At 33.8% G+C, this 18,365-nt stretch overlaps 1 protein-coding gene across 1 annotated transcript; it reads left to right on the top strand.

Moving 5' to 3' along the window:
• The first annotated feature begins 25 nt into the window (after positions 1-25).
• On the top strand, positions 26-1,237 carry LOC120152240 (transcription factor MYB73-like). The gene has a single exon (XM_039164503.1). It carries the CDS (start codon positions 161-163, stop codon positions 1,028-1,030), a length of 870 nt encoding a protein of 289 aa, XP_039020434.1. The 5' UTR covers positions 26-160; the 3' UTR covers positions 1,031-1,237.
• Positions 1,238-18,365: the final 17,128 nt, after the last annotated feature.

The following is an 18,365-nucleotide window of genomic DNA, read 5'->3' on the forward strand; positions in this document are numbered from 1 at the left end:
AAATGAACCACTCGGTTTGTGCCCACGGAGCTCTGCTTCCCTTTACAATTCCAACCGATTACTTCCTCTCCTCTCTTATATATATCCCCTGGCCTCCCCTTAATTAAACCCTCGATAATCATCGAATTTTCCTGTTGCATTGCTTTTGATCTTGATTTCTATGGATGTAACCAGCATATCAAATCGAAAAGAAATGGATCGGATCAAAGGGCCATGGAGCGCCAGCGAAGATAACTTGCTTCAAGAACTGGTCCAAAAGCACAGACCCAGAAACTGGTCTTTGATCAGCAAATCAATCCCGGGTCGATCCGGAAAATCATGTCGTCTCCGATGGTGCAACCAACTGTCACCTCAAGTTCAGCACCGTGCCTTCACCGCCGAAGAAGACGAGGCCATCATTCGTGCGCATGCCAGGTTCGGTAACAAGTGGGCAACCATAGCTCGACTCCTCAACGGCCGAACCGACAACGCCATTAAAAACCACTGGAACTCGACGCTAAAACGTAAGTTCTTGTCGGTTGGGGAAGAGATTAAATATATCAGTAACGATGGGCATGATGGTAATTTGGAAGGGGAAGAGCGACAGCCGTTGAAAAGAGCGTTGAGTGCTGGGCAGTATAGGAGCCCGGGAAGTCCATCAGGATCCGGTGTGAGCGATTCCTGTGTTCCCGATTTCTCATCTTCGCCATTGTACAAGCCCATCGAAAGGACGACCGGAGGGGTTAAGATTGATTTTGACGTGAACGCTATACCAGCTGGGTTCGAAGCGGCGGCGTCTTGCAACGATCCACCGACCTCGCTGAGCCTGTCATTAACGGGGGCCGAGTCACGCGAGGTGTCAACACACCCAGTCACCGAGTCAACTCAGAAGATAAACGAAGGGAAAGATGAAGAAAGGGAAGGTGAAGTGAGGAGATTCAGAACGGAGTTTATGGCGGTGGTTCAAGAGATGATAAGGGTGGAGGTGAGGAATTACATGGTGCAGGTGCAACAGCAAAACGGTGCGGTGGAATGGGATGTGTTTGAGTGACGGATTTAGGAAGGTGGGTTTGGTCCGAGTGGGGGGCTGAGTCAGACTCAGATCGAGTAAATTCCTTTCGGAAGTGATGGAAAAATTCTACTTAGGGGTGTTTGGACGGGGAATGTAGGATTTCTATGGGAATAAAATTCATATTTTTTGTTTGGTTAGTCTGGAAATATCATTTTCGGTAATGTAAGATTATCAATAGTGGATTTTTTGGGTATATGACCGAGAAGGTCATTACCTCTATTTTCTTAGGTTTGTTGGATTATCGATGTTTTGGATTAAAATGCCCTTAATTTTTTTTTTTAAAATATCATTCTTCTGTTATTGAATAATAAAAATTCTACGAATGTTAAATTATAAATTTATCTTTAAACTATTTTAGATTTACAAAAAAAATCTATAATTAAAATTTTATATGAAGTTCAGGGGTTAAAATAAAATTTTACCCTTTCATTAAACATTTTTATATTTTTAATTTTGTAAAAAAAATTATATAAATTTAAATTTTTTAAAGAAAATATAATATTTTCATTTTGTTAAAAAAACAAATATATAATAAGGACAATTTGATCTAATATACATTCTAATAATATTTTATTCTTTTAACCAAACATGATAATCTTACATTCCTGTTAAACCAACCAAACACAAATACAATATTCTCAGTAATCCTATTATCGGGTAATCTTATATTCACACTGGTAATCTTACATTCTGTGAACCAAACGCACCTTTAGTATTTTAGGAAACAGAAAATGGGTGGATAAAAAACGAAAATTTCCTTTAGAGAAAATAACCTCAGTGACCAAAACTCCCAGATAATATACGATTTTGACCAATTTTTTTTGGATTTGCGAAAATGACCAACAAAATCGCAATGCGATCTCTAATTCGCATTGTGATCTCCACTATCGCAAATTCGCGTTGCATTTCGCGTTGCGATAGTTGAAAATCGCGTTGCGATTTTCCATTTCGCGTTGCGATAATCTACAGTTGTCGTTGCGATTTTTCCAAATTCGTTGCGATTTTCTAAATTCGTTGCGATAGTCTACAGTTGTTGTTGCGATAGTCTACAGTTGTCGTTACGATTTTCCAAATTCGTTGCGAAAATTCGTTGTGATAGTTAAAAAAAAGATTTTGTTTCTTAAGAATTTTCTCTAAAAAGATAGTATCCGCGCGGACGTGTCGAAGACACGTATTACCACGACCACGAGACGAACGGCGGCGGCGGCGGCGCGCGAGAGTCCCCCTTGTTCTCTATCACTCAACAAGGAAGTGGGAAAGTTAAGCCTTAAATACCATTCCCAATAGTGTTTCCAATACTATGTGGGATTTGAGCATTACCAACACTTGTTCTCAATACTATGTGGGATTGAGCCTTAAATAGTGATATTATTTTTGAATGTTTTACTTAAAATTGCAATAATCGCGATTGATTGTAGATTGACTTTTAATTATGACATATTTAATCGTATAATACTAATGCAATTGGTTGCTGATTCAGTTGTTTTAAGGTGCATGATTGTTAATTGTTTCATGAATAATCACATTGTATTGGAAAATACGAATTTTCGCAACGAATTTGGAAAATCGCAACGACAACTGTAGACTATTGCAACGACAACTGTAGACTATCGCAACGCGAAATGGAAAATCGCAACGCGATCTTCAACTATGGCAACGCGAAATAGAAAAGTGCAACGCGATCTTCAACTATCGCAACGCGAAATGGAAAATCGCAACGCGATCTTCAACTATCGCAACCCGAAATGATAAATCGCAACGCGATTTTCAACTATCGCAACGCGAATTTGCGATAGTGGAGATCGCATTGCGATTTTGTTGGTCATTTTCGTAAATCCAAAAAAAATTGGTCAAAATCGTATATTATCTAAGATTTTTGGTCACTGAGTTTATTTTCTCTTTCCTTTAAATATCACTGTAGTCTCTAAAGAGTAATAAAAATTTAGATATATTTTTAAAGAAAATCAGCAAGTGATGGATGGTCAACCTCAACCGCTAAAACTGCCAAGATTTAAACATGTTTCTGGAATTCAGGGATTTGTTATCCCCCCCCCCCTCCATATCCATGTATGGAAATATTTATTTCAAAATGGTTGGAGGGTGAAGTGTCACCCAAAACATCATCCATCATCCATCATCCATCATCCAAATTATGTATATTATATTTCACCACAGAATTAAACAAAAGTTTGTTAGTAACTTCGTATTTTTAAAAGCTACACATTCACCTTTGAAAATTTATACTATGATATATTAATTATATGTATGAAAACATAATCTTGATTGAAAATATAAAAAAAATTTAATTTAAATATATGTATTTAATAGTGTTTGAAAAATAATCAAATTATTGCCCTATATATAACATTATAAGTTTGGCTTATATATAATCTTATTATTTAAGGTAAATTATATGATTGATCACTTTTGTCATATAATTGATCATTTTTGTTTGAAATTTATATGTTTTTACGTTTTTATTTAATTAAAATGTGATTACAAGGGGAAATTACATAAATGAATTGTTAACATGTGTCGCAACCGTCTTTCGGTTGGGCCCCAGAATTGGGCTTCGACTTGAAAAATGTGGATTGGAGTCGCCACCGATCATTTATTTAAAAATAAATGGGTTGATCGGATACCCTATTTCTTACCTGATCTGCGTCTTACCAGAAATATGTCGGGCTCGGGAGTCGGTTACGGTCAAGGAAGGATTAGCACCCTTGAACCGCCCTTTCGGTACTACGTAATTTCCAGTTGTCTTAATTAAGAAAAATGACAAGTTAAATTAAAAAGTAAAGTTTCGATCCTAATTACTTACCCTTGATTGATTTAAAAAAAATCGAGAAATGTGTTAGATAAACAAGGTAAAGAAAACAAATAAGATACAAGGGAAAAATAAAATAAATAAGTAAGATAAGAAAAAAAATAGTAAAGTAATAATTGTATATAGTAATATTTGAAAAAAGGAAAAATATAAATATATATATATATATATATCAAAGTATTAATAAAATAAATAAGCTATATATGTACACCAAATACTTAAAAATAGAAAAGATACCCTCTCAATTCACCGAAAGTGGGGGCTTTAGTAAGAAATAAGACAAAAAATGGACCCTCTAGGTTAGTAATATATAATATAATGTTTAATAATAATAATGATAAAGACACAAGGTTTTTTAAAAAATAATATAATAATAATAAATAAAAAAACGAAAATAATAAAAAATATATATATAAAGTTATAAGATATATTACGTAAATAAAAAAATAATCAAATAAAAATAATTAAGAATATATATATTAATAATAGGTATATAAATAAACTATTAAAAGTATAAAAAAATATATGACTATATAAAGATAATTACAATATATATAGATAGTAATATTAGACTTATAAGTAAAATATTAAAGAAATATATATATATATAATAGTAAAATATAGTAAAAAATAAATGAAAATAATTTAATATATATATATATACATATAATAATAACATGAATAATAAAAATAAATGAATAAAATATCCATATAATAAATAAAGGGACTAATATAGATTTTTAAAAAGCTCTTCCCCTCCTTTAACCGAAAATCAAACCAGTTTTTAAAAATAAGCCTCGGGGTAGATCTAGGTTCGAAACTTCGAAACCCCACCCGTTTTGGTCATCGGCGCAACCTACGTTTTGGGTTATTCGAACCAAATTTCAAGAAAAATAACGTGCACATGCAAAAGAAAGAAAAAAGAAAATGCTACCTTTTATTTCCTTTTCGAATCCTTTACAATAGTTTTGCCTTTGTATCTTTCCGTGCTTTCCTCTATGTTTTTGTGTGTAAATCGTGTCTTACAATGGTGAGTTACAATGGCTATTTATAGTGCTTGTGGATCCTATCTTTAGGAATTTATATAATAGTATAACTCTATCCTATTTTTAGGAGTTTGAATCCTAGCAAAATTTTATCCTATTTTTAGGAGTTTGAATCCTAAAATTCTATCCTATTTTTAGGAGTTTGAATCCTAATAGGACGAAAAATGTGTGTTGACAGCTGCCCCTCTTTGCCCATAGTCGTGTAACGGGGATAGGGCAAAGATTAAAAGACACACTTTTCGTTCAGTGGAGTTGAAAATTAACTCTGATGTTTTAATAACTCCCTGTCGAATTGAGTTACGGATGACTCCTCCATCGTGGAGTCGAGTTCATCTTGAAATGATATGAAATTAAAGTCGTAGTTCGGAATTTGAATCAGCACGTGGCTTCCCGTTACCCTTCGGTCTTCTTCTCGGTTTAAAGACCTTGGATCGGAATCGAACTCAGAAATCTTCATTGACAGATAGCTTTTTCTTGACTTAAGCTATGCTGTTTGAAAATGGTTGCTTGTCACTAAGGCACGGCTAACCCAGGTCCTCTTCTCGACTTGAAAACCTCGACTGTAACCGGAAAGTAGTGCGATTGATGTGTTATCGAGCTGAATGGAGTCGAACTCGACAATAATCCTTCTTTGAGTTGGATATCCTTCGTCGTGAAGTTGAAATCCAAGTAAGTAGCATTGTTCCAAGTCTAATATCCTCCGTCGTGAAGTTGAAATTGGCTCTGGAACCGGGAAATTGTTTGTTGACAACCAGTCGTCCCTTCGTTGTGAAGTTGAACTTGTGTTGTCTCGAGTCCAATATCCTTCGTTGTGAAGTTGAAATTGAATCTGAATGAAATTTTGTTGACAAGCAGCGGTCCCTTCGTCGTGAAGTTGAACTTGCGTTGTCTGGAATCCAATATCCTTCGTTGTGAATTTGAAATTGGCTCTGGGATTGGGAAGTTGTTGTTGACAAGCAGCGGTCCCTTCGTCGTGAAGTTGAACTTGCATTGTCTGGAGTCCAATATCCTTCGTTGTGAAGTTGAAATTGGCTCTGAGATTGGGAAGTTGTTGTTGACAAGCAGCAGTCCCTTCGTCGTGAAGTTGAACTTGCGTTGTCTGAAGTCCAATATCCTTTGTTGTGAAGTTGAAATTGGCTCTAAAATTAAGAAGTTGTTGTTGACAAGCAGCGGTCCCTTCGTCGTGAAGTTGAACTTGCGTTGTCTGGAGTCCAATATCCTTCGTTGTGAAGTTGAAATTGGCTCTGAAATTGAGAAGTTGTTGTTGACAGGCAGCGGTCCCTTCGCCGTGAAGTTGAACTTGCGTTGTCTGGAGTCCAATATTCTTCGTTGTGAAGTTGAAATTGGCTCTGAAATTGAGAAGTTATTTGTTGACAACCAGTCGTCCCTTCGTTGTGAAGTTGAACTTGTGTTGTCTCGAGTGCCACGATATCCTCCGTCGTGGAGTTGAAATCGCAGATGGCCCCTTCGTTGTGAAGTTGAGCCTTGACTTGAATATCCTTCGTCGTCAAGTTGAAATTCAAGTATTGTATGTTGCGGGTGGACACAATTCCCTTCGCCGTGAAGTTGAAACCGTGGAGACCCCTTTATTGTGAAGTTTGGCTTCGAGCTAGATATCCTTCGTCGTGAAGTTGAAATCCACTCTCGAGCAAATTGTGTCGCTTTGAGTTCAATATCATTCGCCGCGAAGTTGAAATTGACTCTAGCTAAAACCTGAAAAAGTTATGCATATATGTGATGCTATGGATGCAATGCTCTTAGGTGTGCCTAAAATGCATATGCAACATATGTTATCTTGGGGCTCTGGAGAGAAATCTCGATCTCTAGTTGCCTGTCTGGAATCTTGATTCTTGAATCTTCAAATTTTGATCCCTGATCTTGAATTCTTCAAATGTTCAAATTTGATGTGCACATTCTATTTTTGATTTGAGAAATGCTTCTCGACCATCTCAAGTATGTGCCTGAGCTGAGTGTAACGGTTCAGATGATGCTTCAAAAGAAGTTGTCTTGAAAGAGATAGAATTCGTTTCAAGGGAAACGATCTCAAAGATATCTGTTGTTTCATGAGAAACGGTCTCAAGGGAAACAAAATTATGTTTTAAGGGAAATAAATTTGAAGATTTTGTGTTTCAAGAGAAATTGTCTCAAGGGAGACAAAATTTGTTTTAGGGGAAATAAATTCAAAGATTTTGTTTCAAGGGAAACTGTCTCAAGATAGACGAAATTTGTTTCAAGAGAAACTGTCTCAAGAGAGACAAAACTTAGTTCCAAAAGAAACTGTCTCAAGGGAGACGAAATTTGTTTCAAAGAAAACATATTCAAATATTTTGTTTCAAGGGAAACTGTCTCAAGAGAGACAAAATTTATTTCAAGGGAAACTGTCTCAAGAGAGACAAAATTTTGTTTCAAGGGAAACTATCTCAAGAGAGACGAAATTTATTTCAAGGGAAATGTTTTCAATGTTTATGTTTCAAGAGAAACTGTCTCAAGGGAGACAAAATTTGTTTCAAGGGAAACTGTCTCAAGAGAGACAAAACTCTTCTAGTGAAAACGGTCTCAAGCGAGACAAATCTTGTTTTAAGAAAAACAATCATGAGTGAAATAAATCTTCTTTCGAGTAAAATAGTCCCAAGTGAGACAAAGTCTATTTTAAAAAAGCAATCTCAAGTGAGATAATCATCTGCATTAAATGAGACTGTCTCAAGCGAGACAAAATTTATATTGGAAATGTCGAATCTGAAAATGAATGTCGATCTTTCTATCTGTCGAGTTGGTTGAAGTGTAGCTTCTTGCTGCTGAGCTAAGCAACCGACATCAATTTGTAAAGGCGCTTTGAATCGAGTATCCTTCGTCTTGAAGTCGAAACTTGACTTTAAAAGCTGCAAAAATTATGTATGTGGGAAAAAATGATGCTCTAAAATGTATGCATAAGATGCATATAACATGAATTGGTTATATTTTATCTCTTGAAAAAGGCCTGATAATTCGCATTAGGATGTTGAATCCCCAAAGATGCCCAAAAAAATGCTCCAATATTTCATGTTGAATCTTCAAAGATGCCCCAAATGTTCCTCATTTCTTGCTTCAGCATTGATTCTGAGCATGAGTTTTGTGTCTAAGAGTCACATGTCATTTACCAAGATCCACTCTAGAGAGACTGTCTTGTTTGAAAAAATGTTTTTCTTTCTCTTTTATTATCAATTAAAAGAGTTTCAAAAAATGTTTAATCCCAAGTTTTAAAAATATTGCCCCTTTAATGGTTTTACAATTGAGACAAATCATAAAACTAGAGTTCATTGGATATCAAAGAATTAATTACAATGTTAATACTTCAATAAATTATAGCTATTTGACAAGTGTCAAGATCAAAGCTATCTTTGAGAGATGGTCAAGTAAGGAAAGGATAAAAAGTCTCAGGTCATTGTGTTTGGTCAAAGGTTTGGCATTTGATGCTCAAAGGATTGATGGGGTAGCTTGCATGCTTCTCTACTGGAAGTGTTCTCTGACTCTCAACCTTCGTTGTCACACTCGGATTGTGCGATGCCTTATCAAGGAATTTGTGTGATCGCTTCAGTTGCACAATTTTTATATTCGAGCCGCCTTTTCAGGTTTTCAACTCGAATCCTCCTTTGGTTTCAAGACGTTATTCGGGATTTACGTCTTGAACCCCCCTTTGTTATTTTTCTCTACCATACATTAATTACATTATTTTTTTGCAAACAAAGATTAATCCTGATGGGCAGGATGAAATATGAAGATAGTCTCTTCTATTTAGAAATCCATGTATGATTAGAAGGGACTTTTAAGGCACGTAATGTAGGCCAGGGTTCGTGGTTATGAAAGAAAAGGATAAATAGGCCCAAACAAGTGTTTCAGGGTATTGAACCAAGGATCAATTCATTCTGATGCCATCGATCTTGTCTTGCTCAAAATGTCTCTTTCTCTTGATGCTCTATGATCTTCGAGTGAAGGGATTCAGTGATTCGGGAATGATTGTGCTTGATCAATCTTATTGAAGCTTGATGCACCATTTTTCTTTAGGGAATTTTTGCATGTACTTTTTGTTCCCTTTTTTATTTTTGTTCTTTCTTTTTTTGTTCTTGTTTTTTCCTTTTTTGCTTCTTTTTTTTCTTTTTGCCCTTTTTGTTCTGATTGAATCATCGCACTTGGCATTTGGTTCACCTTTCGGTATCTCATCTGAATCAATGTCTTCACTCATGTGAGCAGATTTTCTCCACCTTGCCCCCCAGTGTGGAGGGTGATCCTTGGTTAGGGTTGAATCAGAAGAAAAAAATACTATAGGCTCAAAAGGGGACGCAAGGGATATATATTTTCTCCTGTTGTGAAGGGATAAAGAAAGAAAGCCGTTCATCATTTCATACATGTAAGTCTTCACAGAAGAGGTATCCCCAGGGGGATAGATTTTCAGGATTAATTCTATTCACATGAAAACAGTGCAATTAATGCATGATAGAATTATTTCGAATGAATTATTTTTTCTGCTCCTTGCTCCCAACATGTCTCAATGTTCAGGCTCCTGGCGAGATGCCCCAAACTGTATCTTGGAAGAATGCTCATGTTCAAATGAACAACTCAATGCCTTGGGTTTTATTGGTAAAAAAGGTTAATTTTGAGTCTAAAAAGACAGTTGTGTGATCTTATTGACTCAAAGAAAGGTGTGGGTGTATCAAAAAGATAAAGGTAATGTTCAAGAATTTCAAATGGAGGTAATGTCAAAATTTGGTTTTTTGATAATGACAATGAGTTATTTTGGGTAAAGAATCAAGGTGTTTTATTCTAGGGTTTGAGACAGGGTAAGAAAGGTCTAATCTTGTCATATGTCAAAAATCTATAATTCTTGAAGAATTAAAAGAATCCTCAATTCATTTAATATTCAAAGAACTAAAGATTAAAATTTGTTCAATTGCTCCACCTTAGAAAGTAACATGAATTCAATCGTTTAAAAGATGTGTTCAAACAAAATAATCCTCTAAGTGCAAATGGTATATGCCATGCCCCCTTCTTCGGCAAGCGCCTTACAGTTTTCAGAAGAATGTTTGGGAATCCTTATGTGGCAACAACTTCAACATCGTAGCCCTTAGGAGATGGGTACTCTTTTCTCAGATCATCCTGGCAGGCTTAGTCCTACAATCAGCTGATCCAGCTCCCCCTGTACTGATTTCAGTTTTTCTTTAATTGTTAAAATTTGGCTTCCATGTGGTGTAATGTGGTTAAGACCACTTCATCGAATCCTCCGTGATTTAATTTCATGTTTATGAAAATGCTTAAAAATGTAGATGAAGATGCAAAAATGCAAGAATGCAAGAATGCATGAAATGTTCGAGGCATTGATCCAGAAAAGTGTCCATTATCATAAATAATCCTTATTCAGACAAAAATGTTTTATCTTGTAAGAGACATAAAAACAATAAAAGGTATGTTCGGACTAAATCTTCTAGACATCCATCCGAGATACTTTCTTCCATGACTCGACTGCTTCTTTGATCATCTTCTTATAACTGTCACCGTGATACATAAACTCTGATATAGATAATCCATATGTTGCTGGGACAAACTGATGTGTCCCATACTGTCTAAGTGCCAACAACGGAGCATACCCAACTGCACCTCAAAGTCCAAATAGGGTCATAGTGTCAGAATTCCCACACTTGAAAAGAACATCACTGAGGAACAACCAGGGGGCTCTCCAGGTAATATCCCGGTCCTGTAGATGAGTGAAGACTTTCATCCATTTCTCTTTTGAAGCGCCTTCATATCCTGTCATGGTGATGAACTCTCTCAAAGGTGAATACGTAGTGTTAAATCTACAGTAGGCAACCCCATTAGTCTTCTAGAAGTGGATGTGAATCCAGACTTGAAGGAACTGAACACATCCAATGAATCTACCTCCGCCAGCTCTTCGGTAATGGTTGAGAGACCAAAAGGTCTCGGCTGAGATGGTCGGTGATGGGTTGACTCGTTTCGGAAGTTGCTCAAACAGTTCCACCACGGCTGCGTCAATGCATCCTAAAACCTTCGGAAAGATGATCAAGCCATACAGACCTAGTGCAAAAAGGTCTATAGTCTTGCCCGTTACCTTTGTTTCGGAGTCGGTCAGTCACCCATTTTTCATCAACTCCTGCAATCTTAGCCAGTCCGTTCTTGAAAGGCTGACTCTTGATGTGTTTGATGTAGGCTCGCTCCAGTTTAATGCTTTCACAGTGCAATAGTGTAGTATACTCCTCGATGGTAGGTACCATGTCCTCCTGGTTAAAAGTGAAGCAACTGTATCCCAGGTTCCAAAATTGAACCAAGACTCTGATTAAGGGCTCATTGGTCTTAACATGAAGCAAAAGTGCAATGTCACCATACCGCTAATTGAACTTCTATTTCCGATCATTCTTCCAACTATCTCATATGTCTCGAAGTTCTTGCACATTATTCTGTTTTAAACTGATAGAGGCGTAGCTAACTAGCTCTGACACATAGCTTCCTTGAAGACTATCTCCATTTTCCTTCTGAGTCTTCTCGGACCATAGTCGTACCTCGGGGTTTTTAATCTCTTGTATTACAACACCTTTGTCCATGGATTCAGATTATTCGAGTTTTAACAAATACGTTTTAGTGGATCAATGACCTCTTTTATGATGCAAGTGATGAAAATAAAATAAAATAAAATAAAAGAAAGATGAAAAGAGTTAGTGAGGTGAAAAAAATAATAAAAAAAGATCATAAAAATGAAAGTCCTACCCCACATGATATCTACCCCACATGCTTATTATTCCTACCCGGACATGATCTCTATCCCGCATGCTAATCTCAAACAAATCCTAACCGCATATTTGTCTAGTTCGCATGCTTTGAACAGAAAGTAAGGCATGAAATAAAATCAAAGCAGCCTAAGGTTTGGAATGAGGTTTTGGGGTGGGCTCTAATTCTCCATCGTCTCCCGGTTTAGGTTCTAAAAAATTGGTACCCGAGTTCTCATTGCTGGTGCCCCTTGGGCTTGCCAGACCCTTAGTCCTAAGCCTATTACAAACTTGTGTGGACTAAGTTAAACTCGAGAGGACACATTCCCTTATGTCTATGCGGAGAATAAATTCACACGAAGACATAAGGTATATGAATCCCGAAGGCTACTTGCTAGGCATATGCGGTGAATAAATTCACACGAATACGTCGCTTTCACCCCCATTTAAAATGGGTTCAGAGCTCGGGTTTAGAGCTTTAGATGAAAAAAGACTTTAAGGGCTGAAATCATTGAGAAAACGATTAGTACAACTATTTACTCGAAAAAATATAATCAAAAGTAAGCAATAAGGATCGAAAGGTTACCTTAAAATTTAAACTTACCCTTTTCGTTAAAAAGACAACTGGAAATTACCTTAGCCTGACTCACTTACCTGTGTCCCCAGCGGAGTCGCCAAGCTGTCGTAACCGTCTTTTGGTTGGGCCCCAGAATTGGGCTTCGACTTGAAAAATGTGGATTGGAGTCGCCACCGATCATTTATTTAAAAATAAATGGGTTTATCGGATACCCTATTTCTTACCTGATCTGCGTCTTACCAGAAATATGTCGGGCTCGGGAGTCGGTTACGGTCAAGGAAGGATTAGCACCCTTGAACCGCCCTTTCGGTACTACGTAATTTCCAGTTGTCTTAATTAAGAAAAATGACAAGTTAAATTAAAAAGTAAAGTTTCGATCCTAATTACTTACCCTTGATTGATTTAAAAAAAAATCGAGAAATGTGTTAGATAAACAAGGTAAAGAAAACAAATAAGATACAAGGGAAAAATAAAATAAATAAGTAAGATAAGAAAAAAATAGTAAAGTAATAATTGTATATAGTAATATTTGAAAAAAGGAAAAATATAATATATATATATATATATATATATATCAAAGTATTAATAAAAAATAAGCTATATATGTACACCAAATACTTAAAAATAGAAAAGATACCCTCTCAATTCACCGAAAGTGGGGGCTTTAGTAAGAAATAAGACAAAAAATGGACCCTCTAGGTTAGTAATATATAATATAATGTTTAATAATAATAATGATAAAGACACAAGGTTTTTTAAAAAATAATATAATAATAATAAATAAAAAAACGAAAATAATAAAAAATATATATATAAAGTTATAAGATATATTACGTAAATAAAAAAATAATCAAATAAAAATAATTAAGAATATATATTAATAATAGGTATATAAATAAACTATTAAAAGTATAAAAAAATATGACTATATAAAGATAATTACAATATATAGATAGTAATATTAGACTTATAAGTAAAATATTAAAGAAATATATATATATATATATATAATAGTAAATATAGTAAAAAATAAATGAAAATAATTTAATATATATATATATATATATATATATATATATATATATAATAACATGAATAATAAAAATAAATGAATAAAATATCCATATAATAAATAAAGGGACTAATATAGATTTTTAAAAAGCTCTTCCCCTCCTTTAACCGAAAATCAAACCAGTTTTTAAAAATAAGCCTCGGGGTAGATCTAGGTTCGAAACTTCGAAACCCCACCCGTTTTGGTCATCGGCGCAACCTACGTTTTGGGTTATTCGAACCAAATTTCAAGAAAAATAACGTGCACATGCAAAAGAAAGAAAAAAGAAAATGCTACCTTTTATTTCCTTTTCGAATCCTTTACAATAGTTTTGCCTTTGTATCTTTCCATGCTTTCCTCTATGTTTTTGTGTGTAAATCGTGTCTTACAATGGTGAGTTACAATGGCTATTTATAGTGCTTGTGGATCCTATCTTTAGGAATTTATATAATAGTATAACTCTATCCTATTTTTAGGAGTTTGAATCCTAGCAAAATTTTATCCTATTTTTAGGAGTTTGAATCCTAAAATTCTATCCTATTTTTAGGAGTTTGAATCCTAATAGGACGAAAAATGTGTGTTGACAACATGGAACGTTATGAAATTGAAAAAAGGTAAACTATACTAATGATTATTAATGTTTGATTAAGTTTTAGTTTTCTCCACTAATATTTTAAAAGTAATAAATTGGTCACTAAAACATTAAATAAGTCATTAAACAATGATTTTATATCTAATTTACTCTAATTTATTTCTAATTTTCAATATATATATATATATATATATTTATAAAATTTAAAAATATAATTTAGAAATTATCTTTTTTTTATATGAATTAATCAAATATAAATAAAAATTAGAAATTTTAAAATAAATGGAATATAAAATTATTATTCAATGACCTATTTAATATTTTAGTAACCAATCTGATATTTTTGAAACTCCAATAAAGAAATAAAAACTTACTTAAACATAAGTGACCATTTATGTAATTCACCCCTTTTAATTTTATAAATTTATTGTGTCACATCAACAATATATTAAAGGTCTAAAGACACTTAACTCTTAGTGATCACTAGCTAAACAAAAACGAAAGTGACTAAATTTTAATTAAATCAAAATAAAAATGATCATATATAATATCTTTTGAATTTAATAAGGAAAAACATGCAAAATTTAAATGAAAATGATTAAATTTGTAATTTATTATCGTTTGACATGACCTTTGAAGATGATACTAATGCTATTTCCATTATTATTATCTTTTAAATTAAATTAAGGTGATTATAAAATAGTATATGTTTTAAATGCACTCAATTATTTAATAATGAATAATTAACAACCTTTATTGTAGTTATAAATACTCAAATCTAAAACCTTTAAAAATAATAATCATTCGTTTAACTGAAAGTCCATAAAAGCAGCCATGCCCACACTAAAATTCCATATTGCGAATCATGGAGGGTAATATCAATGCCGTTCGAACAGGTTTAATTGTTTTAAAATTATTAAACACTTGTAAAAGAAATTATCAGTCCTGATAGGTGAACATTATGATTGAAGTTGATTAATGTATCTATACCTATTTTATTTTTATTTTTTATATTAATTATATATTAGTAAATATGTAAAAAGTTTAAATAACACATTTTCTTTTTAGTAGAAAGCATTAACTTTATTAAAAAGTGAAAATATTTAAAATTACAATAAAGATTTGCGATTATCATCCTAAACTAAATACATAATTTAGATATTTTTCTATAACATTGAAATTAATCACTTTAGATTATATAAGGATCACATAAGAAAAAGATTAAAAATTCAACTAAAAGACTACGAACAAATATGCATGTATCGATAAACAAACCATAAAAAAAGATTAAACAATTAAAATACCATCAAGAGCCATAAATCAAAGTCGAACGTCATGAGAAAATATCAACGAACACAAAGCATCCAAATTCAATCTGAGAATCTATAACATAGAAGATCAACATGATTACAAACAAACATTATATGGGTCAGTCGTTGCATTGTAAAATCAAACCATGAGAAAACATAAAATAAAAAAATGATCGAGAAAGTAAACAAACAAATGTACCACAAAGGCATAGAAAACATGCAACAAGATAAAATTATTTTTATTAAAAATTAGAAAAAAACCAACAATCAGTAATCGACACGTCAAATATATAATCAGAAAAAAAATTAATTTGATCGGTAGAAAACGACATAGACATTAAAGAAATAAAGTAACAGAACGACTAGGGTAAATTCTTTATATTTAATGAATATATTTATATTTGTTTTAAACGCATATTGTGTATTTATTGAATATAACATATTTGTATTGTGTTTTTATATCTAAAACTACCATAAGCGGGCAATCAGAATATCTCATGAGATTGTAGTTCTTCATAAATTTCTCCAAGTATTGGTTTGAGGTCCAGCTGAAGTGTATACCTACCAATTGGAATCTTGAGGGAATGAATGATTGCAATTTGCAACGTATAATTACTGGTATAATTTTTTGACAGGTCCAAACTAAAATAGAATATTCTTTTTGTGCCATCTATTTCAATTGCCATCAATTTAATCCCTCACTTTCAAATTTGTATAAAAATCAAATGCAATCTTTGATACACATAACCTAAACCGTTAAGCAACAATTTTATATACTAATATATAACCATTGATATCTTATGTAATAATCAACTAATTGAAATAAGATACTATAGTGTATTAGTCAACTAATTGAAATAAGATATTTATAGAAACAATTCTTCTAATTTAATTTATTTTTTTAACAATACTAAGATTTCCTTTGTTCGAATTTGGTTAACATTTGTTTCTTCTCCCTTTTTTTTTGATAAGTAAGATTTTATTATCCAAATAAGAGTTCTTACAAAAAACCCCATAGAAGGGTCAAAGACAACTATATACAACAAAAATGGTTAGCCTATATTCCAATTGTTACAAAGAAGCATATTAATATTGTCAAGCCTATTGAGTTCTTTATTCCTATGTTGAGCACCAACTATTTCTTTAATAGAACCAAACAAATCATCAACAATTCGAGTTTTTCCTTGAAATATGTGTTTGTTTCTCTCATCCCAAACTTTGTAAGTGAAAGCACACCATGCAATCTTCATGATGGAGGTTAAGAGAGATTTACCTTTCCAAGTTGAAGAAGCCCAAGCAAGCTTGTTTTCCCATGACATATGAGGTATGGACAAGTGAGACAAATTCAAAATGTCATTCTAAAGAGAAGTAACCATAGTGCAGTCAGCAAATAAATGGTTTCTCGTTTCAAGGGCATCATTGCAAAGGATACATTGACCAATAGTGGTGAGTCTCATTCGTAAGAGTCTCTCCCTAGTTGGGAGACGATCAAGGATAGCTAACCAAGTAATAATACTGAATTTAGGGATGTGAAGGGGGAACCAAATAAGCTTTTGCCATGGAACTTTGTCATGCTTGGTTTGTACTTCTTCCCAAATCCCTTTAGCATTCATAATTCCAACATTTAGAATGGGAATGGCCTCGGTTTTCAGTTTCAAAAGTTTTTGAAGATGTAACTTGAGGAAGCACTTGTAGACATTTGGCTAAAATCATTAGATTTGATCACATAGGAATGGGTCCAAGCAATCCATAAGGAACCTTGACCAGCAAGAAGGTTTCGAATAAGCTGTATCATGCAAACCTTGTTCCAAGATTTTAAATCTTTTAATCCTAGACCTCATTCAGATTTTAGTTTGCATAAGTTTCCCCAACTTACTCTTGCTCCAGAGGCTGAAGTGTCAGAGCCTTTCCATAAGTATCTTGAGCAAAGCTGGTTTATTCTATTAATAACAGATTGACGAAGCAGGAATTGTCGACACCTGAAGTTTGCAATATTTTGTAAGATAGTTTTTATGAGTTCTAACCTTCCAGCATAGCTTAAGTGCCTCCCAGACCATTGGTGGATTCTTGATATGATCTTTTCAATAAGAGGAGAGCAATCTTTAGCAGTAAGTTTCCGAGAAACAAGTGGAACCCCCATATGTCTCACTGGCAGAAGACCAAACTTGAAACCAAAAGAGATTTTGATGATTTCAAGGTTCTTTGGAGAAATTCCTGCTGCAAAAATTTCATATTTGGCAACATTAAGTTGAAGCCCTGAGATTTCATAAAATTTATTGAGAACAGAAATAACTCCAGCAATTGACTCCGTATTTCCCTTGCAAAAAATTAGAAGGTCATCAGCAAAAGTAAGACGAGTGAGCCCAATTTTTTTTTGCATTTAGGATGATAACCGAATAAACCTCTGACAGCAGCAAGATTAAGGAGCTTAGAGAGTATGTTCATAGCTAGAACAAAAAGAATGAGTGATAAAGGATCACCTTGCCTAAGGCATCTTTCTCCTTTGAAATAACCAATTAAAGAACCATTGAAAGAGATTGAATATCTTGCTTCAGAATAACAAGCTTCAATCCAAGCAATGAATTTAGGAGGCAACTCAATTACTTTGAGAATAGTAGAAAGGAATCCCCAGTGAAGAGAGTCAAATGCCTTTTGAAGGTCAATCTTAATAGCACACCTTGTAGAAATAGATTTTCTTCCATAGCCTTTAACAAGATCTTGGGCAAGAAGAGTATTGTCTATAATATTTCTTCCCTTAACAAAGGTTGCTTGATTAAGAGTAATTAAATCAGGAAGAAGGTTTTTCAGCCTATTGACAAGAATCTTAGTAATTTCCTTATAGACCACAGAGCAACAAGAGATGGGTCTATAATCTTTAACCCTGCTAGGATTAGTGATCTTAGGAACTAGAGCAATAATAGTTTAGTTAAAAGCTGGTAAAATGGAAGAATTCTGAAAGAAGTATTTTACAACAGTTATCACATATTCACCAACCACTGGCCAAGTAGATTTAAAGAAGAATGGAGTGTAACCATCAGGGTCAGGTGCCTTATCATTTCCTTGGCTGAAAAAAAAACATCCTTAATCTCCTCATCAGTGATATTTTTATCCAAATCTGCTAAAGCTTCAGGAGACAGATTAAGATGAAGCAGATTTTTTAGA

This window comes from Hibiscus syriacus, unplaced genomic scaffold, assembly GCF_006381635.1.
Source record: "Hibiscus syriacus cultivar Baekdansim isolate YM2019G1 unplaced genomic scaffold, ASM638163v2 tig00111088_pilon, whole genome shotgun sequence".
NCBI classification, from domain to species: domain Eukaryota; kingdom Viridiplantae; phylum Streptophyta; class Magnoliopsida; order Malvales; family Malvaceae; genus Hibiscus; species Hibiscus syriacus.

Coding starts and splice junctions, on each gene's coding strand:
- LOC120152240 (XM_039164503.1), top strand. CDS start 161: ATGGATGTAACCAGCATATCAAATCGAAAAGAAATGGATCGGATCAAA.